Raw genomic sequence first — 27062 nt, 5'->3', positions numbered from 1 at the left:
ATATCACTACATAATATGTTGTCTATGTATCTGTAGAGAAATACATCCACATACTGAGTCCACTGTAACACCTGAACACCACTTGTTGCGACTGAGAATGGGTGAAAATTAGCAAGCAGAGATGTAACTGTAAGCTTTATGGCTGAAACTGATGCTAATGTAATGCATTAAATCAAATAGTCACATGTAAGTGTATCATATAATAAACCTGTGTCTTATATTTTAAAATTAACTTGAATTTAAGAGCTGTAGATTACAAAAAAGCCTCTGAAAACGTCTGTCATCCATTAAAGTCTTGAAAAATATTCTTTATATAGACTTAGATCATGTTTTGTGTGTGTATACCCTGTGCCTATGTTTTCATATGAACATGTAGCATGACCGTCCGTGTTATTTCATATGTGCAGTCAGCAGAGATGTGATACTCCCACAGGGAGGGCAGAGAGCAGAAGCATCAGGCGGAGAAAGGATCATAGTCTCATACTCATCTGAACACTCTCATCGATCCTGGTAATGGAGCCGCACTGCTTTCTGCTCAACCACAACCCTCTTCACATACAGACATACACATGCCTGCCACGTGTACATACATACATACACACATACACACACACACACACACACACACACACACACACACACACACACACACACACACACACACAACCTATATATAGGCTTCATGTGGCCTTTCCTTTTTTAATGCACCCTCATTGTTCAACAAGAATGTGGTCTTAGTTGCATTGCCTCACTGCAAGATGTGTTGATACACATTCAACATGCATTTCCTGATACTGCTTGACCTCAGAAGCCTGTGTGTATCACCATACCTGAAGTAAAACCCTTTTTGTTTATAGCTTTACCATTTAGCATGGCCGCTGTTTTCATAATGAATGTGCAACTTGAATTAAGGCTTAAAATGTCTCTGCAAGAGAGCCTCATTGTCTTTGGACTTTACATCCTTTACAATACAGGAAGAGGATACAGGTGAGACTTAACAGTGTTTTTGAAGAAGATAGCTGGTACGACAGAGGAACACACTGAATCAGGAGTTATGCAAAGCTTCCTTGGAAAGCTTGACTCAGGGCCATTTGACGCAACAGTTCCTGTTGCCAGGTTGTGTGTTAGGTGTGTATCCCACTTGCAGGGAAGCCAAAGAGCTTGACCTACTGACATTGACAACTACATGTCACTGACTGCTACAGTGACATGTAGTTCACGGTAAAGACAGCTGGTGATGTTAGCTAAGGAGCTGTCATTACTCCAAATGTATACATACATTCATTGCTGTGAACCAGACAGAGGGCACACAGACAGACAGCAGGAGAAATGGAGGTGTTTAGGATGGAAAACTTTTGCTGTCATGATCTATGATTTGTATTTGTATTAATATTTAAAATCTTGTAACAGTTAAGTGTTTTTTTTACAGCGACAACTGCAATGGTGAAATGTAACTAAGTACTCAATAACTGCACTTAAGTACTGTTACATTTGAGGTACTTGTACTTGAGTTTTTTTCATTTTATGCTACCTTATACTTTTACTTCACTACATTTTGGAGGCAATGTTGTATGGTTTACTCCACAGTTATTTAAAAACAAGCTTCCTTTGCAGGTTTAAATATAAATAAATCAATCATCTAATAAATTATGTATTATTATGGCTAGCTACCCTGCAGTATTTAAAGTAGCAACATTAGAGTTGCTTACACATTAATGCAACTATAATTATAATCCAATAAAATAATATATATTATTCAGAAATGGGCCATTCTGCCTGAAGAGTACTTTTATTTTTGGTACTTCAGGTATATCTTTATGCTATTACTTCTGTACTTTTACTCAAGATTTTGAATGCAGGCCTTTTAAACACTGCAGTATTACATTTAGTTGAGCAAAAGATCTGAATACTTCTTTCACCACTGTCCAACTGTCACATTAACACCTTTCCATGCATCCACTATGACAAACTCTTTGGTGTCAGAAAAAAAAAAAAAAAAAAAAAAAAGATACAAATTCACAGAAAGTTTTTGAGATCAGTCAACATTTACTGCCAAATGCTGCACAATCAAATGATAAATAATAAGTGCACAACATAGTAATGAACATCAAGCACAGCATCAGTTTAACATGAGAATCACACAGTGCCTCTGATGTGTTCAAACCTTGATGATGACAGAAACCTCTGACCTAAACTGAACGGTCCTGCAGACGTTAAAACTGTTGCAAAAGATTTACTCATTTTTGGGTGTTTGCAAATTTCACACATAGTGCATTAACACTCATTTAAAGATAAAAATATTAGTTTTAAACATGTTACATAATAAATTCTGCTCCAAAATCAGTCAAATTTCCAAAATGGATACCTGTGTCCAATATGATAGTACAAACTCTGACAAAACTCTGTTACCTTTTTGACAAATACGTGAGACAAATCCTTGGCTCGTTTTACTGACTGGTATGGAGATGGTATAAATAGCTTCATAATAATTATCTAACAGGTGCCTGTGCCTGCTGCTGAAAATGTATACACAAAATAGATACACATTCTTTTAATCCTTCAATTTTTCTTCAGTAATCAGTTTAACAAACTGCACTAGAAAATGTTAATACCTCAAATATGACTACACAGTCAATGGGATGTCTGCTGCGATATACCTCTGTGTGAGAAATTGCTGATTTCACAAAAATCAAACAGTGCTTGTTTTAAAAGTGCCCATTAGTGAGTACTTCAGGTCTAATACTGTTAGTTCGCTGTTCACACACTGTAGTTATTATTTAAACCCACCATACACAGAGGAATACAATCCACCCAGTTGGTTGGATTCAGGGACATCATGCAGGTTTGAGGTTTTGACTTAAGTGTGTTGAAACGTTGCTGAACGAGCCATGTGTCCGTCATCTGACCTTCATACATCCACACAGGCTGCTTCTCTGTGCTTCTCAGAATAGTCAGTCAAGCACAGAGCTCAGAGACGCTCAGGGTCCACACGAATTACAAGCCGTTATCTGCCACCTTCTGGAAACCACTCAGTAGCTCCTGAGCGAATGAAAGCAACGTCATCACTGGAGGTCAAAGGTCCGGAGGCAGCGGCTGGAGCAGCAATAGGCCACAAAACTCACAGTCGTCCTTCAGAGGAAAGAGAAGTGTGAGTAAGATGAGCATGCATGTTTAGCTGCGACTTGCAGTCATCTTTCAACACTGGAATGAAATAGAGCAAATTTGCTAAATCCAGTAGGACCAGTCAGCAATCTGTCGCACTCATTTTGCAAAGGATTGGAGGTGTGTTTGTTCTGACCTGCGGTGCACTCCGGCCAGTGCAGTATCACGGAGGGGGAAGAGTTTGGGGTAGATGATGGTGAACATGGCTTGGCTACATCGGTGGCAGTGTCCCAGGGGGAACTGCAGCAGGTCCAGCAGGCTCTTTGGGAGGCTGATGGGAGGCAGCAAGTTGAGGTCTGAAAACACAACAGTACAGGAAGCGTTCATTACTATATGCAGTCAAACAAAGAACATATTCAGAAACTTGATTGTAACCAACTTGCTTACCACACTTTTTTCTATGGCTGGGTAATATGGAACACTGTATCTGTATGATCACAATATCATTTTCCATATTGAAAAATATAAATATCTATTAAAATATTCAGTTTGATAATGCTGACCAACAGCATATTTTGCAGACCGTCTGCACCTCATCGCTTTTGAGAAATTCAAATCACTTCCATATAATCGATGTGTTGTCTTTTTATGTCAACTATTTTCTTAGTTTTGGAGGATAAGAAAAGTTCTTTAGCACTTTAGCATAACGAGCTCCGTGTGTAAAGCAAACTGGATGCGGATTAAGGGGATGCAGCAAGTTACAGCGGGCAGAGATGAAGAAGAAGAAAAAGACATTTTGCAAGTTTGTGTTCCGCTTGTTTAAGTGTTTGATAAATTGACCTTTTTGTCGCACTTATGGATAATGAGCATGGTCATCATTAACTACATTAAAATACAACATTAGCTGCTCGGTTTCAACAATGTTAGGGTAAAAAACGTGCAGGCAGGCTGAAATGAAACCGTGATATTCTGTCCGGTGATGCAGTGATTTTAACCAATGGTGAGTAAGAAAAAGTTTAAGTAATACATGTCATTGAGTAGAGAAAAACTCTGCTAGCTGCTGGGCTAATTTATGCAATGCCAATCTGCTGACTAGCAAAAAACAGTTGTTTTGTCTTTGTCTTTTTATTTGTTAAATGACGTTGCTGTTCATCTATCTTTTACGACTGTTGAGAGAAGTTTGCCTTCAGGGACAGATAACCCTCAAGTTTCTGGAAAAGGATCAAGGATTTGAGTTAAAATAAAAGCATCTCTTCCATAAAGGGCTTTCTGGCAGAAAGAAAACCTTATCCCATGTGCCCTTTAATGTGTGTTGGTGGAGTCCATTTAAAATAAACTTTACTGCACTTAACCGGTTACAATTATTTACATTATTTATGCGTTGTTTTTATCTTTTATGGCCAAAAGCAAAAGGCAGCTTCTTCTGTGACAGACTGTGTTAAATATATAATCATATAATGTCGTCTGATACTGATCGCAGGCCCCTGAATCAAATCAAAATATAAGTTAGGTGTAGGTTCTACGTTAATGAGACACAGCTGACCACATGTGTACATTCAGTAGGGGGTGTATAACTCCTCACCGGATGGGCGGTGGTGGTACATGCGGTGCAGGGTCCTCAAGGCGATCTCCTCCAGGGGGATCACGTTATCCGTCTCTGAGCCCACCACCTTCACTTCAGCCGGAAGCCCGACCAGGGCCTCACTCAGTGCTTCACCCAGTGCCTCACCAATGTCACCCTCCAACACCTGGGCTGACACACCGCACCTAAACAGCAGCAACACACACACATATGCTCGCTGAATATTTTTTTTAAGTCTCATGTGAAACATTGTGTGACTGCAATTTTTCTATATTGTTACCATCACATTTTTTTTTCATTTTAATAATTTAATTCCACTATTTGAACAACGCATAGCTAAACTAACTCATACTGCTCTGTATCAAATTGAATTGTCTGAATAGGCTGTATTACCCGCTGCAGCCGATGACCTTGTTGTACAGGTACGAGGGGAGGCCTTTCAGATCCCCATTGTTGTCCACAAACACAAACTGCAGCTCTCGTGATCTGCCCAGATCTGAAACACACAAAGATGTTAACAATGCCTCCCTCATGATAGCTACATCACTATGGAAACACAGAGATAAGGGGGTATTACAGACCGAGCGGTAGAAAGGTCAGCCTGTTAGCAGCCATGGAGAGTTGGTTGAGGCGGTGGAGCCAGCAGAGCTGCCGGGGAACGTGGCTCAACGAGTTGTGATCGGCCGTCAGATTCTGCAGAGAGACACAGCGGCGCAGCCGGTCAGGTAGCGACATCAGCTGATTCATTGACACGTCCAGAGTCTCCAGGTCCTGCAGATCACCGATCTCTGAAGGTATCAGACAGACATGATGAGAGAGAGTCTGAAACAGTCTTTCAAAATGAGATCTCTACCTTGTAAAAAACCCAAATCAACAACAAATCTCGGAATAAAACAGCACAAAATGTGACAAAGTGTTTTTAATGGGATGATTTGGAACTTGACAGTTTTAGCTGACTAAATCTGTTGTAACTTTAAATGCTGACTAACAGCAGCATTATGTCCTCTAACATTTCCAAACAGTCTGAAACCAAGACAGAACACTCTGATATTTGGGCTGTAACCTATGTGTTTCTCAATATCACATTACCCTTTCCTGCTGTAGTCTGCAGACAGACTGACAGTGAGACAGAGGATTCAGTAACATGAGGATAGGTCAAAAGGAATTAAGTCAGTCAGACTGTTGCTGTGATCATATCTGTGACCTTTTGGTATCAAACTGTATTTTTAGCAAAACAATTGCACTTTGCATTAAATGGCTGTAAATGGCAGTGAAACTTGACAAAAACAAGAGAATGGAAAATATCTTTAGATGGCAAACAGATCGCTGTCTGACTGAGCGTGTTAAGAGGCTAGTATAGACAGATTCATTTGTGGTATGTTCTTGTTGTCAGTTACTAATAATAGGCTGCTGAAATGTCACAGATGTTCCTGAATTGTTTGAAAAAAAAAAAAGTACTGATGCTGAAATGTAATATAACATTAAAATGTCAAGTTAAACCATAATTGTAAAAATATGAAAACAAATTCATCTGGATTTTAGATTCAGTTATGACGCCTGGTCTCTGCATCTGTAGTAAAGACACAATGTCCATATTCTCACTGTGTTACGGGCACACAGTACAGTAATGCCGTTTCTCATTTTTGAAGCTCTGTTGCCCTCTGCTGGCAATTTCAATACTTACAACTCAATTCTGTTGCTGTGTGAGGGGTACTTGGTCTACAACATTGTTACATTGTGTAGGTGGGTGGTGCATAACAATCTCGTATCAAGATGATCAAAATTATTTACTCCACCTGTCAGTGGTTTTATGTTTAGGCTGGTCAGTGTATGTGTATAACTATGTTTATATGTGCACATATATTTGACATACACACAATTAAGATGTGTATGTGTACATCTTTTTTTCTTCTTACCGTATGTATGGTCTGACGTTTATCAGTTACAGCGGGCATGGAAAACCATTGTTAAATTTCAACTGTGCTTTTAACATAATTAAAGTGATTAAACATGATTAACATGATTAAAGTGACTGACCTTGCGCTTGGAGAGGACTGTGAGAAATTAATGACAGACAGTCGCTGTGTGTTACCTGGAGGAAGGCATTTCAGCTGGTTATTGGACAGTCTCAGGTGCCGCAGAGACCTCAGTCGCCCAATCTCTGGACAAAGGAACTGGAGGGCGTTATTGCTCAGGTCCAATGACTGCAGTCTGGCCAGGTTTCCAATAGCTGGGGATTAAACCACAGTTGCTCTCTTTATTGTAAAAAGTCAAATTTAACCAGCACAGATAAAGGCTTTGCAGTCAAATACAACTGTCAGGCTGGCCTCATCTCAGAATTTCTCTAGTTTAAATTTCTCTGCTCTCCATTTTATTAAAGGTCTTACTAATATAACATTCTGTATCATCTTATGCCATGTCATTGTTAAGAAATTAATGTGTGTCAGAGAGGATTTCTACAGCCTGAGCGCCCAGTCTTTTTTCTGGTTGTGGTTGTTGGTTGTGCTTCATTTAATCTTTTTCTTAAACTTTTAACAGTTTTCAGTAGTCCCTTATTTTATATTGTTAAATTGCTTTGAATCATTGTATACACAGGCATATATTATGTCATAACAGAGGACTTACCTTCAGGAATAATGACTATGTTGTTTGAATGCAAATACCTTCAATGACAAAAAAGAAAAAAAGTTACAGTTTGAACAGGCCGAACAATTTCACATCTCCTGGTTATTGTTAAAAAAACAGTGTAAGGCCTATTATTGTCATTTTGAACTGCTGGGCAACCATCCAAGTGTAATAGTCTGTCAGAACTGCAATTCAGGAATACATCAGATAGTCACAACATAAATTCATCAGCCACCTTCCAATTATACCAGGGAAACCAGGCAATATACAGTAATGCAGTTTCATGCAACTTTTCACAGCAGCTCTTTTCTATCAAATAAAAATTGCTGCTATCATTTGTACAAAAAACACAGCTTTGCTGAATACTCACAGTTCAATGAGATTTGGGAGCTTCTGAGCAAGATTGTCAGGCTGATAGAAAGAGGAAGCAGAAACAGTCTGTAAGCTTCACATTAAAATAAACATGTGAAAATGCCCTGCTCACTGCTGCCTCTTTTGTTGAACTAGCAGACTTTCAAACAGCTGTAAATTGTTTGTAACAATTAACTGCATCAGTGATATACTTCGTGTAGCATGCACTCCATTAATACCAGTGTTGTGAGTGAGTTCCTCTTCATGTACAGTCTCTCCAGAAACTGCAGGCCTTCATCCTTCAGCAGTTCTACAGGGAAAATATTCAGGTTTCTGTAGTTAAGAAAGAGATTTTTGTGGCGCTCCTGCTTGGCCATGCAAATAGTCTCATGGAGTTCAGTTGCCATCTCTGAGAAAACCTCTCCTCCCCAGTGGAGGAGACTTGACAGTGAGTCTTTTCACTATGACATAACTGCTTCCTGAAAGAAAAGCAGTTGAACAGAGGCACAAAGAGACATCAGTGTTAGCTTATTTGACCAGTGGGGCTGAACAGACCAGGATAACACAGCAGTTAGCAGGCTCATTAGGACCAAATATTGTTACACCAAGTACAAAGTAAATAACTGCACTGTGAATTACTCTAGTTAATAACAGGCATACTCAGCGAGGACATACTAGTTTTAAACTTTTAAAGTTTTACAAACACACACACACACACACACACACACACACACACACACACACACACACACACATGAGCGTGATGTGCAAAATAAAAAAAATGACCTCTAACTACTGTATGTATGACAAACTATGTTGCTGTGGGAGGCAATGGCTGCCTAACAGGCCACTTCTAGCTAAATTACCGCCAGTTTTCCGGTGGCTTTGACAACACAACGCAGGAGAGCTGCTGTTACAGACGCCACATACTACAAAAAGACACTACAGCCTGTATCTGTTGTTATGTTAGTGAAAGCTGACTTCAGCTCGCTGACATGATGCTCGCCTTTCCCCGTTTAACGTTGCATCTGTCATACCTAGCACCATTAGCATGCTAGCTAAGTGGCTGCTATTAGCACATTACTGTCGATAACAATAAGCCGCGAAGAAAACAATTATTTACCTTAATTGTGCAGAAACTTTCTATTCTACTCTTTTTTTCCAGCAAATGCACACTAATGCTCAATATATGTTTGCAAAAGCACAACAGCTAATAATGGGCTGTAATGGGCTGTTGAACACCAGCAGTCGTAAACAACGTAAGACGTCACTGTTGCGTCAAACGTCACGCTCGTTCTTCTTCTTCTTCTTCTTCTTAATTCACTGCAGGCAGGACACTGTTGGCGCACTGATGCTGCCACCTGCTGTTACATTATTAAACTGCATCGTAAATGAAATGACTAAATTTTAATTTATTTGAGAGCTACAGGTTATTTTGCAGATTAAGATTTAAATACAGTAGCCTATATATGGTAATCTGATAAAATATTATGTATTTTTAAATAATAACTACCCAGTAAAGCAGTTGAAATGACCTCAGTCCATAAAATGCTGCTTAACTGTTAATGCATGTTTTTTTTTAAACTTATTTTATTAATTATTAAAACATTTTGTCCTTCCCAACTCCGCAGAAGGGACTTTATACTATTTTTTTTGTCTAATTTTGTCTTAAGAATGAGGGAGACCAACAGTCTATGATGCAGAGTTTAAATCACTGCACATTTAAAGCCCCACCATCTGACCTCCCTTTAACTGAAATGAATTAAACCTGGTGTGTATGTTGAGGACTGAGTGCAGGATGTCTCCACTTTATATTTTGTATGTACAGGCATTACCTAATTTGGCAGTGGTAACTTGTTACTGTAGTTATAGTGGAGTAAAGGGTATTTATCCTTTCTGACTCCAGATATACCCACATTATTTCCTCATTTGCTGGGACCAGTCCTTGTCATAACACACTTCTATTGTGGATCCAGTTATATGTTTAGCTTTATGGCTACTGTACTGTGTAGGCAATGATGTTTGAGGCAATCCTTGTGTCACAGAGCTGGACAAAATGTGAAGTGTGGAAATGTGTCCCCTCTGTTGCATTGTTTCAAATATGGCAGTAGAAGCATAAATAATACACACTTCCCCACAGACACAAGCAGTGAAACAGTTTGCATACATTTTTATTCATCTTAAATCTTGTGTATAAAAAAAAAAAAAGAATCAGAGAAACAGACATTCTCTTTTCCTTCAGCCAATCATTTTTCCCAGTACTCAGAATATATCGATAACAGGAAAAATTCTTTTAACAGCATGTACAAAAGAAAACCAAAATGAAACCTCAATCTAACAGATCATTTCAATAGAAACGCAAGAGTTGGAAGGCTATGAATAACTTACACACATCAAAATCTTGGTAACAAATTGGCCATCAATGTAACACAAAAGGGGAAAAAGAAAAAATTGTTCGATTTCATGTCCACTCTGTGGTGTTCCAGTGGTAACAGTGAGGCCAAAATCAGACCACAAACACTGAAGTACGCATCCTGGTCTCATATGGTCGGCTGTGGTCGGACTGGGTGAAAGGAGCTAAAATCACTCCCAGCCTGACGCTACAAACCGACCGTGTAAGGGGAGGGAGAGGGATGCTTTCTTTACTGGTATTATGATCACCATGGCAACAAGTCTAGGCACAAGGAACAGCGTCAAAAGTCTTGTAATGGCAGTAAAGACATGAGGAGGAAGTAATATAGAGAACAAATAGCTTCCAGTGAACACTGACGCCCAGCTGAGTATGTGGGAATACAGATTACCTGTCAGTAAATTCATCTAACAGAGGGTGGGAAACTGGAACACTTAGCATGTCTTTGGATAAATTTCACTGTAGCAAAAACAAGAAGCGGTAAGAACTGAGGAACATGTTGAGAGGTAACCAGTGTAAACTGTCTCAAACTGGACATGCAGACCCCGCCAAAAGGAGGTATTGCTTAATGTCCTTTTATGTGTAGTGAAAATCGTCGCACCAAAACAATATGCCTCCAATTCCATTCTTAATGTCGCAAAGAATCCAGTTACAGCATTCCTGTCAAGACACTGGCTTCAACCAGAGTTTAGACTCAATGTCTGAAATCGTCCAGTTAGAAACTTGCTTGCTGCTTAAAGACAGCATGGACCTTCTGACATGTCGTGGATTCTTCTTTCACAACTGACACCTTCCAGTAGTCCCAGTTTGTGCTTCTGATGTATAACCATTACATTCGAATCACAGGGCTAAGCATCCAACAACATTTACCGCTGTTTCTAAAATTTTCCAGAATCCTCAAAGACTCTTCTGAACATCCTGACTAAAAAATATTGTCTGCAGCATACGAAAAAAGGACTTTAAACCCCATGTGTCAACTTGTGGCTCTATTTTCTAATCCAAAGTTTTACTATCAGTTATACTTGTGTTTTCCAGAGCAAGCAAGTAGATGTGTGATTTCCAAAGGAAAATACAATCCCAATTTGGAAAACGTCTTTGAGCATTCTGGAAATACCTTCAGAACAGCAGGAAGTGTTGTAAAATGACCAGTTGGGTTTTCCAAGAATCAAAAAGCAGATGCAGAGCAATGTGACTCAAATGTCATTACCATACATGAGAGGCACAGTGTGGGGGTTGACTTCAGACTGTAGGTTTGAAAAAGGAGCAGTACCTGGGGGACAGGAGGAGGAGGTGAGGCAGAAGGGAAAGGTCAGGAGGTCAGGAGGTTTTAATAACAGGGGGAGAACACTGCACTTCCTTCCTTCTACCATGTTTCTAACAGCTCGTCTAACAACAGCGCATCTAGTCTGCCAGACACCAAGAAAACCAGCAGCTATTAAAACCTTAAGATTTGCTGATTATCTGCACATAAAGAGAAATATCTATCAGCATGAACCTATTTTTCCACTTTAACTACCATGTTTTGTGCCCTCTCCCCTCCAGGATGGTTCGGTTTGTGGTTTGAGTTTGACCATATTAACAGCACTCAGTATGATCGTCATTACAGCCGGGAACACAGAGGTGAGATGTTTTGTTTTTCTGTACATGTAAATAGAAAAAAAAGAGAAAAAAGTGAGGTAGATGGATGGTTGAAGGAATAAAAAAACAAAACCTTCCCCCAAAATAGCAAAAGAACATCAAAATATTAGAGGGAGAAAAAAATGTGTGGGGAATTTGTACAGTGATTTACACTTCACAAAAAACAACAACATAAATAACCTAGAAACATCTGGGCTGGGAATCCAAACCTTTCTTTCCACGCGGTCCTCTCGGATCGTCTTCATATTTTAGTGCCATGGGTTTCTTCAGTAAACCTTAATAAAACAGTCTGTCTGATGCTCAGATGTTCAGCACGGGGATCTCCAGTTACAGTTAGCTCTCTCATCAATTGTGTCGTGCTGAATTTAGATGTAATAAAAAGAACACATTCAGAAGAAGAGCCTCATGAGCATTTGTTACTGTCGAGTCCTTTAACCCTCAACTGTGAAATCTTATTTTTCTTAAAGCTGTAGGATAATTCCACTCTGCCCGTTTCTCAAGCCAATTCAACATCAGCAATCGTCTACAAACATGTTAATATGTTGAGAAAAGATAAATAATGTGGATTAACTCCAGCAGCATACAGAAAACCACCCCTGATCCAAGAGAGAAGCTGATTGCAGAAAGTGAAATTATCCCACACACAGGTTGTTGCACTGAGAAAAATAAGATATTCTGACTGCTACATTAAATCAATTATATTTTGCATTCATTTGTACTTTGAACTCAAAGTTCTTACATTGCACAAACATTTGGAGCCCCGAAACTGACAAAACGTTGTCAAAGTATTGAGATACATCAAAAATATTACTGTATACCACAATATATAAAATGTTATTTTCTTCTATCACCAATCAGTTCTATTCATCTAAAGACAAAAAGCCTTTTGTCTTTATATACCAACTGACTGAAAGTAAAAGTTCCATCTTAGTTAACTAACAATATTTCTTATTGATGTATTCAGTTATATTTTGACAAGTCTGATGACCTTTGACTACATTTTGTCATTAGTGGGGCTTTAGTGTCATTGGTGCAAGGACCCATCCAAAACTGGAACCACCCTCTTCTGGTTTCAGACCATTGTAAGAAACACTGCTCTTTCTACTGATCAAAGAAAATGAAATAACAGAGTCAGAGGGATACAGAACCAGACAGAGGTTAACACACAAACACCAGGCTGGATGTCTCTGGGTATGACAGCACACAAAAAAAAAAAAAAAAACTAGAGAAGGATTTCACTTTTCTCTTTGACCTGAGATTTAGTTGGGACTCAGCAGTGATGCCTGACCTCTAGCCTCTGGGTGTGAGTTTAGAGCGGGACTCCTTCTTTCACCTGGGTGGCAGTGCAGTACATCCTGTGTGCCTGACGCACCTTCTCGTTGGCTTGCATTGGGCTTTCTCCTCACGTTTTGAATAAGCTAGCAAACCGTAACCTATAAAATGTGTATTAACCTGACCAAGATTAAACGCACAGAAGACCGCACTTTAACAAATATTAGGAAAATATGAATCATATATTCTGTAAGTATACTTAATATACATGGAGTAAACTGAACTCATAAATTACGGGTGTATTATTCAGTCTATTTTGCCTAATTTACCAGCTATCTGAAGCTTGTTCTGCTGTGTCCTGCAGCACCACACCCACGAGAGTACCAAATTTAAAGGAGTCCCAGTACAGACCCCAGAGGACAGAGGCCAAGGCGTCCTGAGAGAACAGAACATCGATCATTGGTACCATCACTGTCCTAGAGTCAGATGGGAGGGGAAGTTACCGGTGTTTCAGAACACAAGGCAAACTGTCGTACCTTTACGCAAACACAGAAACAAAAACCAGCTCAGATACACTTTACACAATTACGAGCATTTTTTTTAAAAAAAAGGACTGTAGTGGAAACGTTCATAGATCCAACCTGAAGGAGTTTTTTTCTCTTTTTATATATATATAGATATCAACTATATTACAACCACAAGAGAAATAAGGAATAGCAGCTTCTTTCTGTACATGATGAATGTCTCCAACTGTATAAAAGTTAGAAAAGTGACACAAACAACTGGTGCGTACATAAATGATCTGCCCACGTAGAGATGTTGGAGACTAATGACTAGTCTAAAAAAGTACCTGTTTGTATGCAACAACAACGACGCCGTTGTAGATCTAGTGTTCATATTTGATTTTCTCCTTAATGCGCTTCCCTCCGCAGTCCTTGCTTTAAGGTTATTTGTTTTTGCTTCTTTATTGACTGGATTTGGTGTTTAGACCGTAGCGGAACGGCACTTTGTGAGAGGATGTGGCTCGATTTCAGATAAACTGATGTAACCAAGGTTACACACAATGTCATCTGAGTACAATAGCTGTGGATAGTGTAGGACTGTAGAGGGAAGTTAATATCCCATTGATCACACATTTTAAGAATGTGGGAGCAGATCAAAATTCTTTTTTTGCTTCCATTTTCAATCCGGGTTGCAGAGGAGAGAATTTGACAAGAAGTACGATTTTGGCAACAAATTTGGCAGATTTGACCTCTCTCCCTCTGGTTGTTTGTTTCAGCGGGTTGGCTGTTGACCCGGCATTACGCTGACACCCAGCCTGCAGAACAACAACACTACTGGACGACCACTTAGATGCTGACCTCTCTGAAGTGCTTCTTTGTTAGATATGCTTGACAGTTTCACCATAATGCCCGCCCAAAAGCGACCACGACGCCGATCATTTATAAAGGCCTACACATTTTGTTTTCCCATTTTGAAAATACGTATAAAAAAGTAACAAACAACAATTTATAAAATAAGTTCAGCCATAAAGAGAGAGAGCGGTCTCCCTCAAATCAACTTTTTCTTTCTGTTTTCTTTTTGGTCTTCCCACTCAGCAGCGAGGGCAGTGTCACGTCTGACAGCCAGCTGGTAGAAACCAAAACTAGATCAATATGAAAAAGGTGTGTGGAGGTACAGCAGAACATGGACTTAGTGACAGTTTTCTTTACCTTCCTGTGAGTCTTTGCTCCTCACTGAGTAGCCACACCCAGCTGGTGGACATGGTTTTGCTGTTAGTGTTTTTTTTATTTTAAAGAGATCCCACCCACTGAGACATCAGGTTCTGTAGAGACGTAGGTGGCAGGGTTTGCAGTCCGGTGGGTGTCTCTGTCCCATCAGCAGGCAGAGGACTGTGGGAGGGGCATGGCACGTTCATTTTTGCGTCCTCCGTTCATGTGTGCGTATGGCGGCAGTTCGTCCAGAGACGGCCGCACCGCCCCTGACCCCGCTGCTAGGCCCGCCCCCGACAGCCCATTGGCTGCCTGCTGGCCAGAGGGCTGCTTGTCCATGGCAGCGGTCGACGTACAGGGAGAGGAGGGGGAGCTGGGGGCTAACGAGGGGGCGGGTGGAGCCTCTGAGTTCGGGGAGGGTGGGGTCTGTTGGGGGACTGGGGTTTGCTGTGGCTGCGTGGAAGAGGGGGGCTCCAGAGGAACATCATCCATGTTGTCCATCTTGTCCAGGTGGAGCTGCGGAGCATCAGGCGGCTTGTTGTCCGCGCTGTAGAAGAAACTAACCTCTCTGAAAGCTGGTTCCAGCTCATCCTTTAGGCTGCTGATGATCTCCACGAAGGATGGACGCATCTTAGGATTGTACTGCCAACACATTCGCATCAGCTCGAACCTGCACACACACACACACACACACACACACACACACACACACACACACACACACAGAGTTTAGCTCAGTCTACATCAACAACATGGTCTCCTGTAGTAATTACTCTATCCAGAGGAACTGTGCCTTCCTACCGACAAGCCAATATTTACTTTTGCCAAATGTTTGCTTTCTGTTGCTAAAACGGCCGTATGTGACCCCCCTGCTTCTTGTTTATGAAGCACAGAGCTGATGCTGCTTTCACCAGGGTCCAGCAGCTGGCACGGCGAGCTCTACATCAACCCTGGATCTGACAAGCCTGACACACCAAGATGGCAACCTTTACTGAATGATACATCAAGTGTAGCAAACGCTTTCTCTGACGGAAGCTCTTTCATTTTAAATCAAAGAAGCTGCAGCATTTTTGGCTGAGATGCTGATATGCTTTGCTTTTGATTGCTACCACAAAGATCACAATATGTGATGTAAACCAAACGCTGTTTTAGCCAGTCTTCTATGACAGTTCATCTGTCATTTAGTTTTTCTTTCAATGCACTTGTATAATGGCATGTATCGATTAGCTAAATGATTCTTGTTTGTGGCACAGAATTACCATTAAAAGATCATTTTTATCTTTGGAGTACAGTGACAGCAAGCAAGATAAGAGAATTAGTTCAAAATTTTGGAGGATATGCCTATACTTGTTGAGAGTTAGATAGGAAGGTCGATATCACTCGCACATTTAACTGTGTAGCTACTGCAAGCAGCCATTTAGCTTAGTTTAGCACAAAGACAAAAGCTAGCTCAGCTCTGTCCAGACGTACAGGCCTTCCCTAAAATGTTTTACATTTTTACATTTCAGTCTTTGTGTGGTTCAAAAGGATATGACATGCTACATTTGTAAGCTTTGAAGGTGCTGATGGGGAGATCATGTTACCTTTGGACAGAGGCTCTAACCTGTGGCACAAAAGCGAGTAAGCATATTTCCCAAAATGTTGCACTATTACTTTAAGGAGGAATAAATGGTTGCAATGGTTACTGTCTATGCTATTAAGAGTTGCAGTGACAGATAGGCCTGGGCGGTATCACAATATTTCGGTATACCACGGTATTTAAAAGTCCCAACGATATGATTTCCAGCACCATCAAAAGTACAGGTGCTTCTCTTTCTATTAAACTCACTGAGGTCAGTCTCTGATCTATAATGTTGGAACAGGCAGCTGTTGGTATTAGGGATAACGTCATTGGACTATTAACAACCAGCTAGCAACAGCAAAGAGACAGACAGCAGGGAAAACAGCATTGTTTCACATCTACCTCTGTGAATTAAGAGTTTATTTTGACTAAATCAGAGTCTGTGATCGTTGGAACATTGCATTAACTAACTAAATGACAAACAAGACTAACCAGGATGGTTTGGGTGAATTTTACTCTGTTTCTGTCAAGCTTGAATTTAATGTGTTTCACTGTGAGTTGATGAAGCAATTAAGCGTCATTAACGTTAGTCGTAGTTCGATGAAAAGAGAAACTTGAATTCAAAAGGTGTACCATTCTATTTTTCTGTTTAATACGAAAAAATTGTGTAAAAATATAACTATTGTGTATTAATTATGCTATAAAAGCTGGGAGAGCTTGAGGAAAGTAGCGAACTTGCCGGTTGCAGGCGGGGGGAGATAGCACCGCACATTTATACCATAATTTACCGTATACCCCTGTGAAATTTCAGGAAGGTATTAAAATTAGATACCATCCAAGCACAATGGCAGACCTATCAAAATCTAATGCAAAGCTACAAATTAAGAGGGCTGTCCCAAATACTTTTTGGGCATCGAAGCTTCATTGAGAAATATTCATGATTACTTAAATCTTTGAGGGTGGAGGGGGCTAAATGAGAGATGACGACATCAGTCGATGCACCTTATCACGTGATAAGCCACTTAGCCACTTTATTTGCATGCAGATCACACATTAACCATAACAGCTAGAAAAAAATACTTTGCAAGATGACTTAGCTATTACTTTAAGTTTTTGGGTGACTGCCAAGCTAGCTGCAGATTTGTGATATGCCAACTTCTTTTGGGGTATCTGGCACTCGACTTTTGGGGGTCAGCTTCACAACTTTTGGAACTATCCCAGACACTTGACATTTTTGACATCTTGCTGGCCTATCTGTAAAACTTTCATGTGTGGTCAAACTGTCCCAGTTTAAGTAGTGCTGGACTGCTAGTGACTGACGTTACTAGTAGACGTTAGATGAGATCGAAGTCACAAAACTATCATGAGGTTTAAATGTCTTTGTCTGAGAATAACTAAAAATAATGTTGATGCATAAGAAATAATTGTTGGACTGCATGTTGGATTTTTGTATATATATGTCCATGTCAATAACCATGGCAACAATCAAATCAAACATCAAAGCATTTGCCTCAACTCTAATATTAAGCTGTACAAGACTTAGAAATATTGTACAATCACACTGCAATTATTATGAAAGTGCTTGTATCTATATGTTTAACACTAGTTTATGCACTGCATTTAAAAATGATTGCTGTTAGAGAACTGTCTCATCAATAAAAATTTGCTTTTGGAAGGCATCGTCATTATTCCCACAGCAAACCCTGAGCCATCACATTTGTTCTCCTCATGACTTCACCATCTGATTCTTCCTCAGTGTTGTGTGGTTGGTGGCCAAATTTGTCTGCCACGCTCACAACTCTTTTGATGTGGATTTATACTTGGGCTGTTTCATATTAAGAACAAACACATCGTGAAGCACACAATGCCAAACAGACGGGCCTTGAATGCAATCAGCACCGTGGTATGGAAATCCCAATGACTGCAGGCTGACGGGCAGAAGTGCTGCTTCACTTTGTTGTTTGTGTGAATAAACTGCAGTCAGCAAAGCAGAGGAAAACATGGCAGACAGGAAGACATTGGCTTGTCAATAGAAATGTGAGAAATCTGCTGATTGTATGTGTGTTGGTGTCTTACAGCATGTCAGGACAATTCTGTGGTTTCTCCAGCAGCCCTCCCTCCATGACAAAGCGGAGCACCTGCTCATTGGACAGACCTTGGTAGGGCTGTTCTGCCAGAGTGGCGATTTCCCACAGTACAACTCCAAATGACCTGCACAGAAGGAAGGAGTGGAGTGAGGGGGTTAAATCACTGCGTCTCTATTATCATACTCTGAACATATTCTTTGGCAGAGGTAAACAAAGACAATAAAGCCACCATGTGAATGTGTTCGTTTACGTGCGCCTGCTTACCAGACGTCAGAGGTGGTGGTGAAGACTCCGTCCTTCAGAGACTCGGGTGACATCCATCGGACAGGAAGCAAACCCTTACCACCTTTGCGGTAGTAATCTGTCTCATAGATGTCTCTGGTCATGCCAAAGTCTACCCACACACACACAGAGGGAGTGAAGCATTGACATCTATTAAAAAAACATCCACAGCATCTGGTAAAGATGGTTCTAACTCCTACAGCTGGTTATCGTCGTGTCATGTGGGTCCATATTCCACTGGAGGGCGCTCTTTAATGAGATTATAGGACTAGACATATTACTGTAACCCCTGTACATCACTCTATACTGACATTACTGACTTTTAAATTTCCTAGCACATCAGTGGAATGATAATGGTCCTGATGATGACCTTTTCACACTCAAAATGTTTACACATTCATATGGGTCTCATCCTGTTCTCTGATAGGAAATACATCTGGAAACATGTTTACTTGCATCACATTTCCACCAAGGAGGTCAGCTCTGGGGATGAAAACATGTTGACAGAGCTACACTACTGCCCCTACAGGGTTCCCTTTACTGGAATTAAAGTTACCCTGACAATTTGGCCATCCGGTAACTTGATAATTAAAACATTTCCACTTCATCGGCATGTTCCCAACCCCCTCCCACCTCTGGTCCATAGCTGACCGCTGACAGCCTTGCACTTCTTTACCTCCTATCTTAACAGTGAAGTCCTCGGCCACCATGCAGTTCCTGGCTGCCAGGTCTCTGTGGACAAACTTGTTGGCGTTGAGGTAAGCCATGCCGTCAGCGATCTGCCCGGCCATCTGAAGCATCTTCTTTAGAGGAGGGAGAGACAGGCTCGACCACTGTTGCTGGAGACAGACAGACAGACAGACAAACGGACAGACAGATCGGAGTGAGTAGATTTTCAGAAGAAGAGCAAGGTCCTGTAGCTGAGCCAAAGGTTTTGAGTTCCCTAAGTGTTTACTGTATACAGTGCACCTACTCCACAATAGAGAGTTCTATAAAGAAAACAAAAGTCTAAGATGATTTTGTATTTATACTAAAACTGACCCACATTCTACCGCAGCTTTGGCTAATAAATGCATCCTGATACTTCTTATGCTTTGTTACAGATGATAAAAAACTGCTTATTTTCCTTACATTTGTCACTCTTACCATTAAGGCACGACTGACTGTAGACGTTGTTTTTAAGGGGAAAATGAGCGTGCACTAACCCCTTTACACCTTGTCTCAAATCAAGATTGTATCTACATGTGATTTAACCTGATTACATTTACACCTGGTATTAATATATGTATCCTGTGTCCAAATGGAGATCCAATTATTCCAAACAGGAAGAGTCTGGCACGATTACAAAAATTGAAAATACATTTGTGTTTTATGTGGTCACAATGTGTCCCTGACCATCGGGGGAGGTGGTTTGGTTGTCCTCACAGTGATTTGGGCTGCATTTGCACCTGTACTTTCATGTTGTCAAGCACTGTATGACTGAAATCCGATCACCCAAAACACATTTTAATGCAAGGTGTAAAGGGGGGTCATAGATTCAGAGCCAGACACAAACTAGGACATCAGTGTATTTGACAAGACCCTGTACAAAGTCTTATGACCGGTGACTACATTCTCCCAAATCTTAACTATATATGTTTCCATTCAGCTATTAACAACTGAAAAAAAAAAAAAAAAAACCCCAGACATTTGTCAAATCAACAACAGTCAAATCAAGCTGACTCATTAATCAATGTACAAACAAACAACAACACATATTTCAGTCACTCAGTACCTCTTTAGGTCGGAGGGAGCGAAGGTAGCTCTTCAGGTCTCCTCTCGTCATCAGCTCCATGATGACCAGGGTCGGTTGTCCCTGAGAAACCACTCCCAGGAGACGAACCTGCACCAAACACAGCACGTCATATCTCCATGACACAAGAATTGACACCCTTGTCTTTGTTTTATGAAGCACGTGCACACCCCACCACTGCTCTGTATGATCTTAATGCATGTGTTTGTTTGTGTGTGTGTTTGTGTGTGTTCATACCACATGGTGACAGTTGAACTCCTTCATGACTGAGGCTTCATTGAGAAACTCTATCCTCTCCCTCATGCTGGCCGACTCGTTGACAGTCTTAATGGCCACACGCGTCTCTGGTTCGTCTTTGACCACACCCTTTGCCAAGCCCTCGTACACCATGCCAAAGGACCCCTGGCCAAGCTCACGACTCAGGGTGATCTTCTCCCGTGCCACCTCCCACTCATCAGGCACGTACACTGCACAAACAAAACACATGTTAAAGACGCAGCATAGATGTTTTCAGTTATTTTTACAACACCAATAAAACTGTGAACTATATTTCTCTTTCTCACACACACATACACACACACTTCACTCACTTTCTGCAGCGCTGAAGTACTCTGGGTTAACTGAGGCGTACAGGACTCCATTTCCAAGCCGGTCACTGTTTCTGACCAAAACAAAAACAGAAGTGTTTACAGACACACAAACACACTTGCACAAACCTTCTCACACACACACACCATGCGCATGCATACTTTTGGGATTTGCTCGGTGTATAATCGTGCATATCACAGTTTTACCTTCCAAAATTTACTGGCAACGCAACACTGAAACATTTCTGAAATCCTTCTGGGGTTGAAGCAATTCAAAACATTGATTAACTTAGAAAACAATAAATAACTCTTTCAGCGTGACTGTTGTTAATTTCTTGCATAAATGAAATTCTTTATATCACAAAAATGTCTCCCAGAGTTTAAATCACATAGATACACATGCTTTTGCTTCATGTATTTTTTAGGTCAATTTAAAGGGTAAGTTCAGTATTTTTCAACCCTGACCCTGTTTTCCCATGGTGCCAAAGTGACTAATGGGAACAACAATTTTTGACATTGGTCCACTTCTGAGCGAGAGGGCAGCAATCAGCCGTGGCGCAACAGGCTGCAATGTAACCACCGTCAGTGATTGTTGGTTTAAGTGACTGGCAACTTACTGCACTCACTGCAGCATATTTCCACATCTAACTGGATGAATTAAGAGACTATTTTAACCAGAATAGGTGATTGGTTTTTGTGAGTTTTATATTGTTTTTGTTGCCTTTGAATGAAGCGTGTTTTACAATGATAAAATTGCTGTTTATTTAAAAGGAGTCTGGTGGGTTTGACGATAGCAGTTTCAAGGCTGTTTCTGGTTAAACAAAAAAGATCTTACTCCTTACATCTATCCTCTATCTGTGCAGGGACCCTTTCCATTAGTTGCCACTGAAACACACACACACCTTTTCCTGCTGAGGACCACCAGCATTGAGACTAAAAGGCAGATGACGAGGATGATGACGATGGGAACGAAGATCATAGCGTAGAGGACGTTTTCATATCCTGCTGAGGCAAACACTTTGATTACTTTACTGATCACAGTCATCATCAATTCTGTGCTATTCAAAAACAGATGTACAGATACAAAGGAGTGATGCAGTCACGTGAAAGTGTGTGTCTTACGTTCGGCCACGTAGAGATCCAGAGCGTGTGTCCAGGAGCCGTTGCCAGCCAGTGACGTGGCTCTCACTCTGACTGAGTAGTTTCCTGGACTGAGGTTGGACAGCCGAACACCACGCTGTGTGTGATACATCTGACCAGAGACACATTCGTGCTTCTCGGTCTGACACACGCACACGCACACGCACACACACACACACAACCATACAATCATGAAACAAGGCTTATTAAAGACAGAATGTGACAAATGCAAAAACTAAAAGAGAATCCAAGACCTGCTGTTTTTCATCTTTATTGCGCAATAAAAGGAAGGACAGTTTTGGACTTATCCTCCCTCTTGATTAATAATTAATATGGTTCACCATGTCTGGTCACTGGGTCAGTTGATTGGTCAATATATACGTAAGAAAAATTGGAGCCACTTAAAGGTTCAGTGTGCAGGATTTAGGAGCATCTATCGGCAGAAATCCCACATAATATTCATAACTATGTTTTCACTAGTTTATAATCACCTAAAAATAAGAAACGCTTTGTTTTCACTGTCTTAGAATTAGCTTTTCATATCTGCATGCAGAGTAAGTCCTCTGCCACAGAGTCCGCCATGTTGTTCTACAGTAGCCCAGAACGAACAAAACAAACACTGGCTCTAGATAGGACCATTCACACTTTCTGGTCGGCCACCGTACACGCTTGGCACACCGAAGAAGTTTCAATTCTGCAAGCTCACAGCTAGATGCCACTAAATTCTACACACTGGACCTTTAAATTGTGGTTTCTTTGTTTTCTGGGTTGTTTTTTTGATACTTCACTACTGTTTACAGGGTCAGTGTATACTGAATGTAATGTCTTTCTCTTTGAGTTCATGACCAAAAGCTGTTGGAATTTTCAAATCTCCCAATGGTCCTTCAACATATCAGGTGCAACAAACACCTTAGTCAGAAAACATAACTAATTCTAAGCTTAAAATAGTTTCCAGTATACTTGAAAATGTTGTAGTAGATATTGATTTCACTTTTTTTCAGAGAAATTCAACTTGTACTTTTTTTTTTTTATGATTTATGGCATTAGAACTGTGTCATACTGCACAAAGACATTTTGAGTTCTCTCTGCTTCTAGTCATGAATGGAGCTGTTTCCATAGATGTGCAAGACTTGTATATTGCAGAGAAAAATGAGGCCACAGTGAGTAAAATGTGACAGGGGCAAAAAGCACACTGAGACTGCTTGGTGTTAAGAAAATTAAAATGCCCATGTACTATCTTTACATTATATTTTGTGTTTCCAGATCTACCTCGCTTGCACTACTGTCAGACATTAGGTTATGCTTGAATGTTGCATCCATTTATTAGTGGAATGCTTGACACTCCAGTTGCGAGAGGTCATTCATCTGTCAGATCAGTATAATGTACTTAATAATAAGTATGGCCTCAACAACAAAACATTCTCATCACATAGTATGGAGTGCCCACAGTATTAGATGGACATAATGAAATATCCCAGGGGCAACAGACTAACTTAGCCTATGAAGCAAGAGTAATATACAATATGCATGAAGGGGATACTGACAGCTGGCCAGACAGAGGGGTCAGCCAACACTGAGCTCAGTTGTGGACAGTGCTGATGAATAAACTCTTAGAATTCTGAATAATCATGACTTTTGAATTCATTTTCTGGCTTTCTAGTTCTTGTCAAAAACAGCAGGCCTTTAGTCATGTGGAAGGTAGATGCTTGTTGTTTTACCTCAGCAGCCAGTTTAAACTTGATCTCATACATGAGGATGAGTCCGTTGGGGTGAGGAGGCTCTGGCCAGCGCAGAAACACCCAGTCCTCATGGCCCTCCCAGGTCACTGGGCCAGGTATGTCATCTGCCTTTTCTGGAGACACACAGGGAGAATAGGCTACCATGGTGAACACAGAGGTCGGAGGTTTGATTACTGCAACAGCCTTGTGTATATCCAGCGAATTTTTCTACATATTTAGCAGCTAGTAAATCCTAACAGCCGCTAGCTACCGTTAGCATTTCAGCAGAAATAATACCTGAAAGCCACTATACTACAGATCAACAAATCATTCCTCCTCTAACCTGCAGGCTTGGTTCTGGAGAAGACAAACTCTGCAGCGCTGCAGCGTTGGACCTGACGATTGCAGGCATGAATGTCGATGCGGTAAACTGTGAACGGCTGCAGGCCAAAGATCTGCAGCTCTCGCTCTGTCACCGCTTGCTCTATGAACTCAAACTCTCTGTCAGCTGGCTCCACGTCTGAGGTGCTGCTGTTACCAGCAGCTAGGAGAGGAGGGATGGTGCTGCTGCTGCTGCTGCTGTTGGTGTGCAGCCGGTTCCAGCGGGGGTGAGTGGCGTTGGCTATGCCAAAGAGATCTCTACGGCGACGATCCGGTGGCCTGGAGGTAAGAAGAGCATGGTAAAGTGGAGACAGAGGGTTACATGGGATAGATGGATGGAGGAGAAAGTTAGGAGAGAGAGGATGGAGGACAATTTTAAGATTAAGAGAGAAATTTTAAAGAAAATGATAAAGGTAAAGTTAAAATGTCAAAATTTCCAAGAGTAAATGTTAACAGAGTACAAAAGTTTTGTATACAGAAGTGGATAAAGCACAAGACAGGACTGTCAAAGACTGTTAGGAATCCTTCCGCGCTCAACCTTCAGTCTGTGATTGTTTTCATTTCTATTCAGTATGAAAATGGTAGGCGAGCTGGTAGGCACATTCTTAACAGAATTACTTAAAGGGATCATTTGGATCTTTTGAACTGTGGTTATGTAAGGTACTTATCCATGGTCAGTGAATTACATACAGTAGATGTCAGTTGGCACGCAACCAGTTTGGAGAGGCAGGCGAGAGTACTGTCATGGAATATAAGCAATGCACTGCTGTGGACAGGGGCAGGAGCAAAAGGAATTTTAGCCACCTATGAGAGTTGCTGGTCTACTGCTGCCTTGATCAGTTAGTTAGGTTGTGTTATTGTGTGACTTTCGTGAATCTGAACTAACCATTCAAAACACCAAAGTCACACAATAATACAAAGACACTAACTGAACGAGGCAGCGGTAAAGCAGCAGCTCCAGTGTTCAGTGATGTTAAATTTCTGTTTTTCTTAATAGAGTCTGGCTTTGAAGAGAACTATATAACTGCTTCAGTTCCCCGTCAGAAATCACTGCCTGACTGAAAGGACAGTTAAATTATTCTAAATATAGCGTACACTTAAGCTGATAGTGAATTTTTTAGGTGGGACTATTTATAGGTGGCTAAAATAAATTTTGCTGCTGCCCCCGTCCACAGCAGTAAATTGCTTAGCTTCCATGATGGCACACTTGCCTGTCTCTCCAAACTGGGAGTGTGCCAACTGCCATCTTCTGTATGCAATACACTCACTATGGATAAGTACCTCATACAACCCCACTTGAAAAGACCTAAACTATCCTTTAAGGGCTTTATGTATTCACCTTAAACTATATTTCTCTTTTCAGGACAAACATGTTTTTCTTTTCTCACAGTTTGAGACATTTCAGAGTTCAAGGTGACACGAATGTCTGTTCTCACACAGTCAGGGTCTGGGGTCAGCTGAGGGGAAAAATATGATGACACCTGCTGTTTATCTTTAGAAGAAAATATATCCATCCCTTTCTTTTACAAAACATACTGAGAACTAAATAACATCAACTGGGCCAAGCTCTGCATATGTTTGTGTGCGAATGTTTGTGCATGTGCAAAGACAAAAAGAGATAATGTGATCCAGATGTCTCAAGTGAAAGGCAGCAGGCGGACTCCCTAAATCAGTCAGAAGCCAAAACATTATTTAGAAAAGCGGCGAAAAGAGCTTTTCATGTGTACATAAATGGGCCATGTTTCTTTTTACTACTAAGCATAACTACATGATCACCAACAACTGAAGACAGTTACTGATCTAAGTTAGCTTGAATGTTGCCCTCAGATGTTACAGAAGAAATTAACATTAACAGCAGCTCTTCATCACCCTGGTTTAGAAAAGAAAATCAATAAATATGAAGTTGCTCTGCCATGACCAATCCACCCCAGTGCCACAAAAAAAAGCAATGACAGTGAGTCGCTTACCTTGGTGTAAAAATGGAGTTGTGCAGGAAGTTTTCAAAGACTTTTCTGTAGGAGGCATCAGCAGCTTCAGCTTCCAGAACCTCCACTGATTTGGGGCAGGGGCAACAGGGGCCTTTGTCTGGTCCGTCGGGATCTGGCTTAGTAGGCTTGGTGTCCTCTTCCTGGTCTCCCACACCTATGGCCGCAATCCTTATGGGGATCTTCAGCTCTGGAGGAGGTGGAAAAGACATCTTTCATGACAGGTGTAACTCAACAACTACCTATAAAGAGTGTATTTAAGTTGTGTGTGTACCTTTAGAGCAGTAATTGTGCTGATACAGCTCTCGATCTTCTGCTTGTTGCTGCCATCTGACCAGGTAGTAAGTTTGGTTTCCATTTGGTGAGACAGGGGGCGACCAACGCACCACCAACTGTGTGGATGAGTTAGAGTACGCTCGCACATCCTGAGGCATGGAGGGCGCTGAAAGAGAGACAAAAAACCTGAATTATTCTGATCTTGGTGTCACTGCCTGCTTGATACAGTAAACCTAGTTTCATTGCCTTTTTCCTTCAGGCTGTGATAAACAGTCTGCCAGCGCAGATGTGATTCTCATCACATCACAGGGCTGCTATGTCTTTACAGTGCAGCTGGATTTACTTGAAGCAATCTTCCATTTCATCTAATTATATCGTAGATTTTGTAAATCAGATTTTTCTCCATCTCTCAGAGTTGCAGCTGTGTTTACTAAAACAGTGTTCCTCTCCATCCTCTTACACTATGTTCTGGATCGCATCCAGAAATGCTCGCACACTGTCATCATAAAACAATCCAGCCGCTATTTGACAAACAAGCAGCAATGTGGACAGAATGTTTGG

The 27062-nt window shown here is 40.9% G+C and overlaps 2 protein-coding genes across 3 annotated transcripts in view; both read right to left on the bottom strand.

Moving 5' to 3' along the window:
• Positions 1-2026: 2026 nt before the first annotated feature.
• lrrc28 (leucine rich repeat containing 28) lies at positions 2027-8926 on the bottom strand. The gene is made up of 10 exons (XM_050051852.1): positions 8784-8926; positions 7900-8139; positions 7680-7720; positions 7310-7347; positions 6777-6914; positions 5266-5472; positions 5078-5180; positions 4685-4869; positions 3299-3458; positions 2027-3129 (listed from the first exon to the last, which is right to left on the bottom strand). The coding sequence occupies exons 2-10, from the start codon at positions 8065-8067 to the stop codon at positions 3063-3065; spliced, it is 1107 nt and encodes a 368-aa protein (XP_049907809.1). The 5' UTR covers positions 8068-8139; positions 8784-8926; the 3' UTR covers positions 2027-3062.
• An 889-nt stretch (positions 8927-9815) lies between these two features.
• LOC126390202 (insulin-like growth factor 1 receptor) overlaps positions 9816-27062 on the bottom strand; it is a 54566-nt gene continuing 37319 nt past the window's right edge. Inside the window, exons 9-21 of one of the 2 annotated variants that reach the window (XM_050044389.1) lie at positions 26500-26667; positions 26208-26415; positions 24203-24519; positions 23860-23993; positions 22124-22283; positions 21904-22003; positions 21005-21075; positions 20652-20881; positions 20397-20504; positions 19299-19461; positions 18605-18734; positions 18330-18464; positions 9816-15362 (exon numbers count right to left, since the gene is read on the bottom strand). In XM_050044389.1, coding sequence (XP_049900346.1) covers positions 14858-15362; positions 18330-18464; positions 18605-18734; positions 19299-19461; positions 20397-20504; positions 20652-20881; positions 21005-21075; positions 21904-22003; positions 22124-22283; positions 23860-23993; positions 24203-24519; positions 26208-26415; positions 26500-26667 — 2429 coding nt within the window. In that variant the 3' untranslated portion in view covers positions 9816-14857. The remainder of the gene's footprint in view (positions 15363-18329; positions 18465-18604; positions 18735-19298; positions 19462-20396; positions 20505-20651; positions 20882-21004; positions 21076-21903; positions 22004-22123; positions 22284-23859; positions 23994-24202; positions 24520-26207; positions 26416-26499; positions 26668-27062) is intronic. The other variant, XM_050044398.1, reaches the window with a different exon arrangement.

Source organism: Epinephelus moara, chromosome 1, assembly GCF_006386435.1.
Source record: "Epinephelus moara isolate mb chromosome 1, YSFRI_EMoa_1.0, whole genome shotgun sequence".
Taxonomy (NCBI): Eukaryota; Metazoa; Chordata; class Actinopteri; order Perciformes; family Serranidae; genus Epinephelus; species Epinephelus moara.
This window is presented reverse-complemented; position numbering and strand designations above follow the sequence as displayed.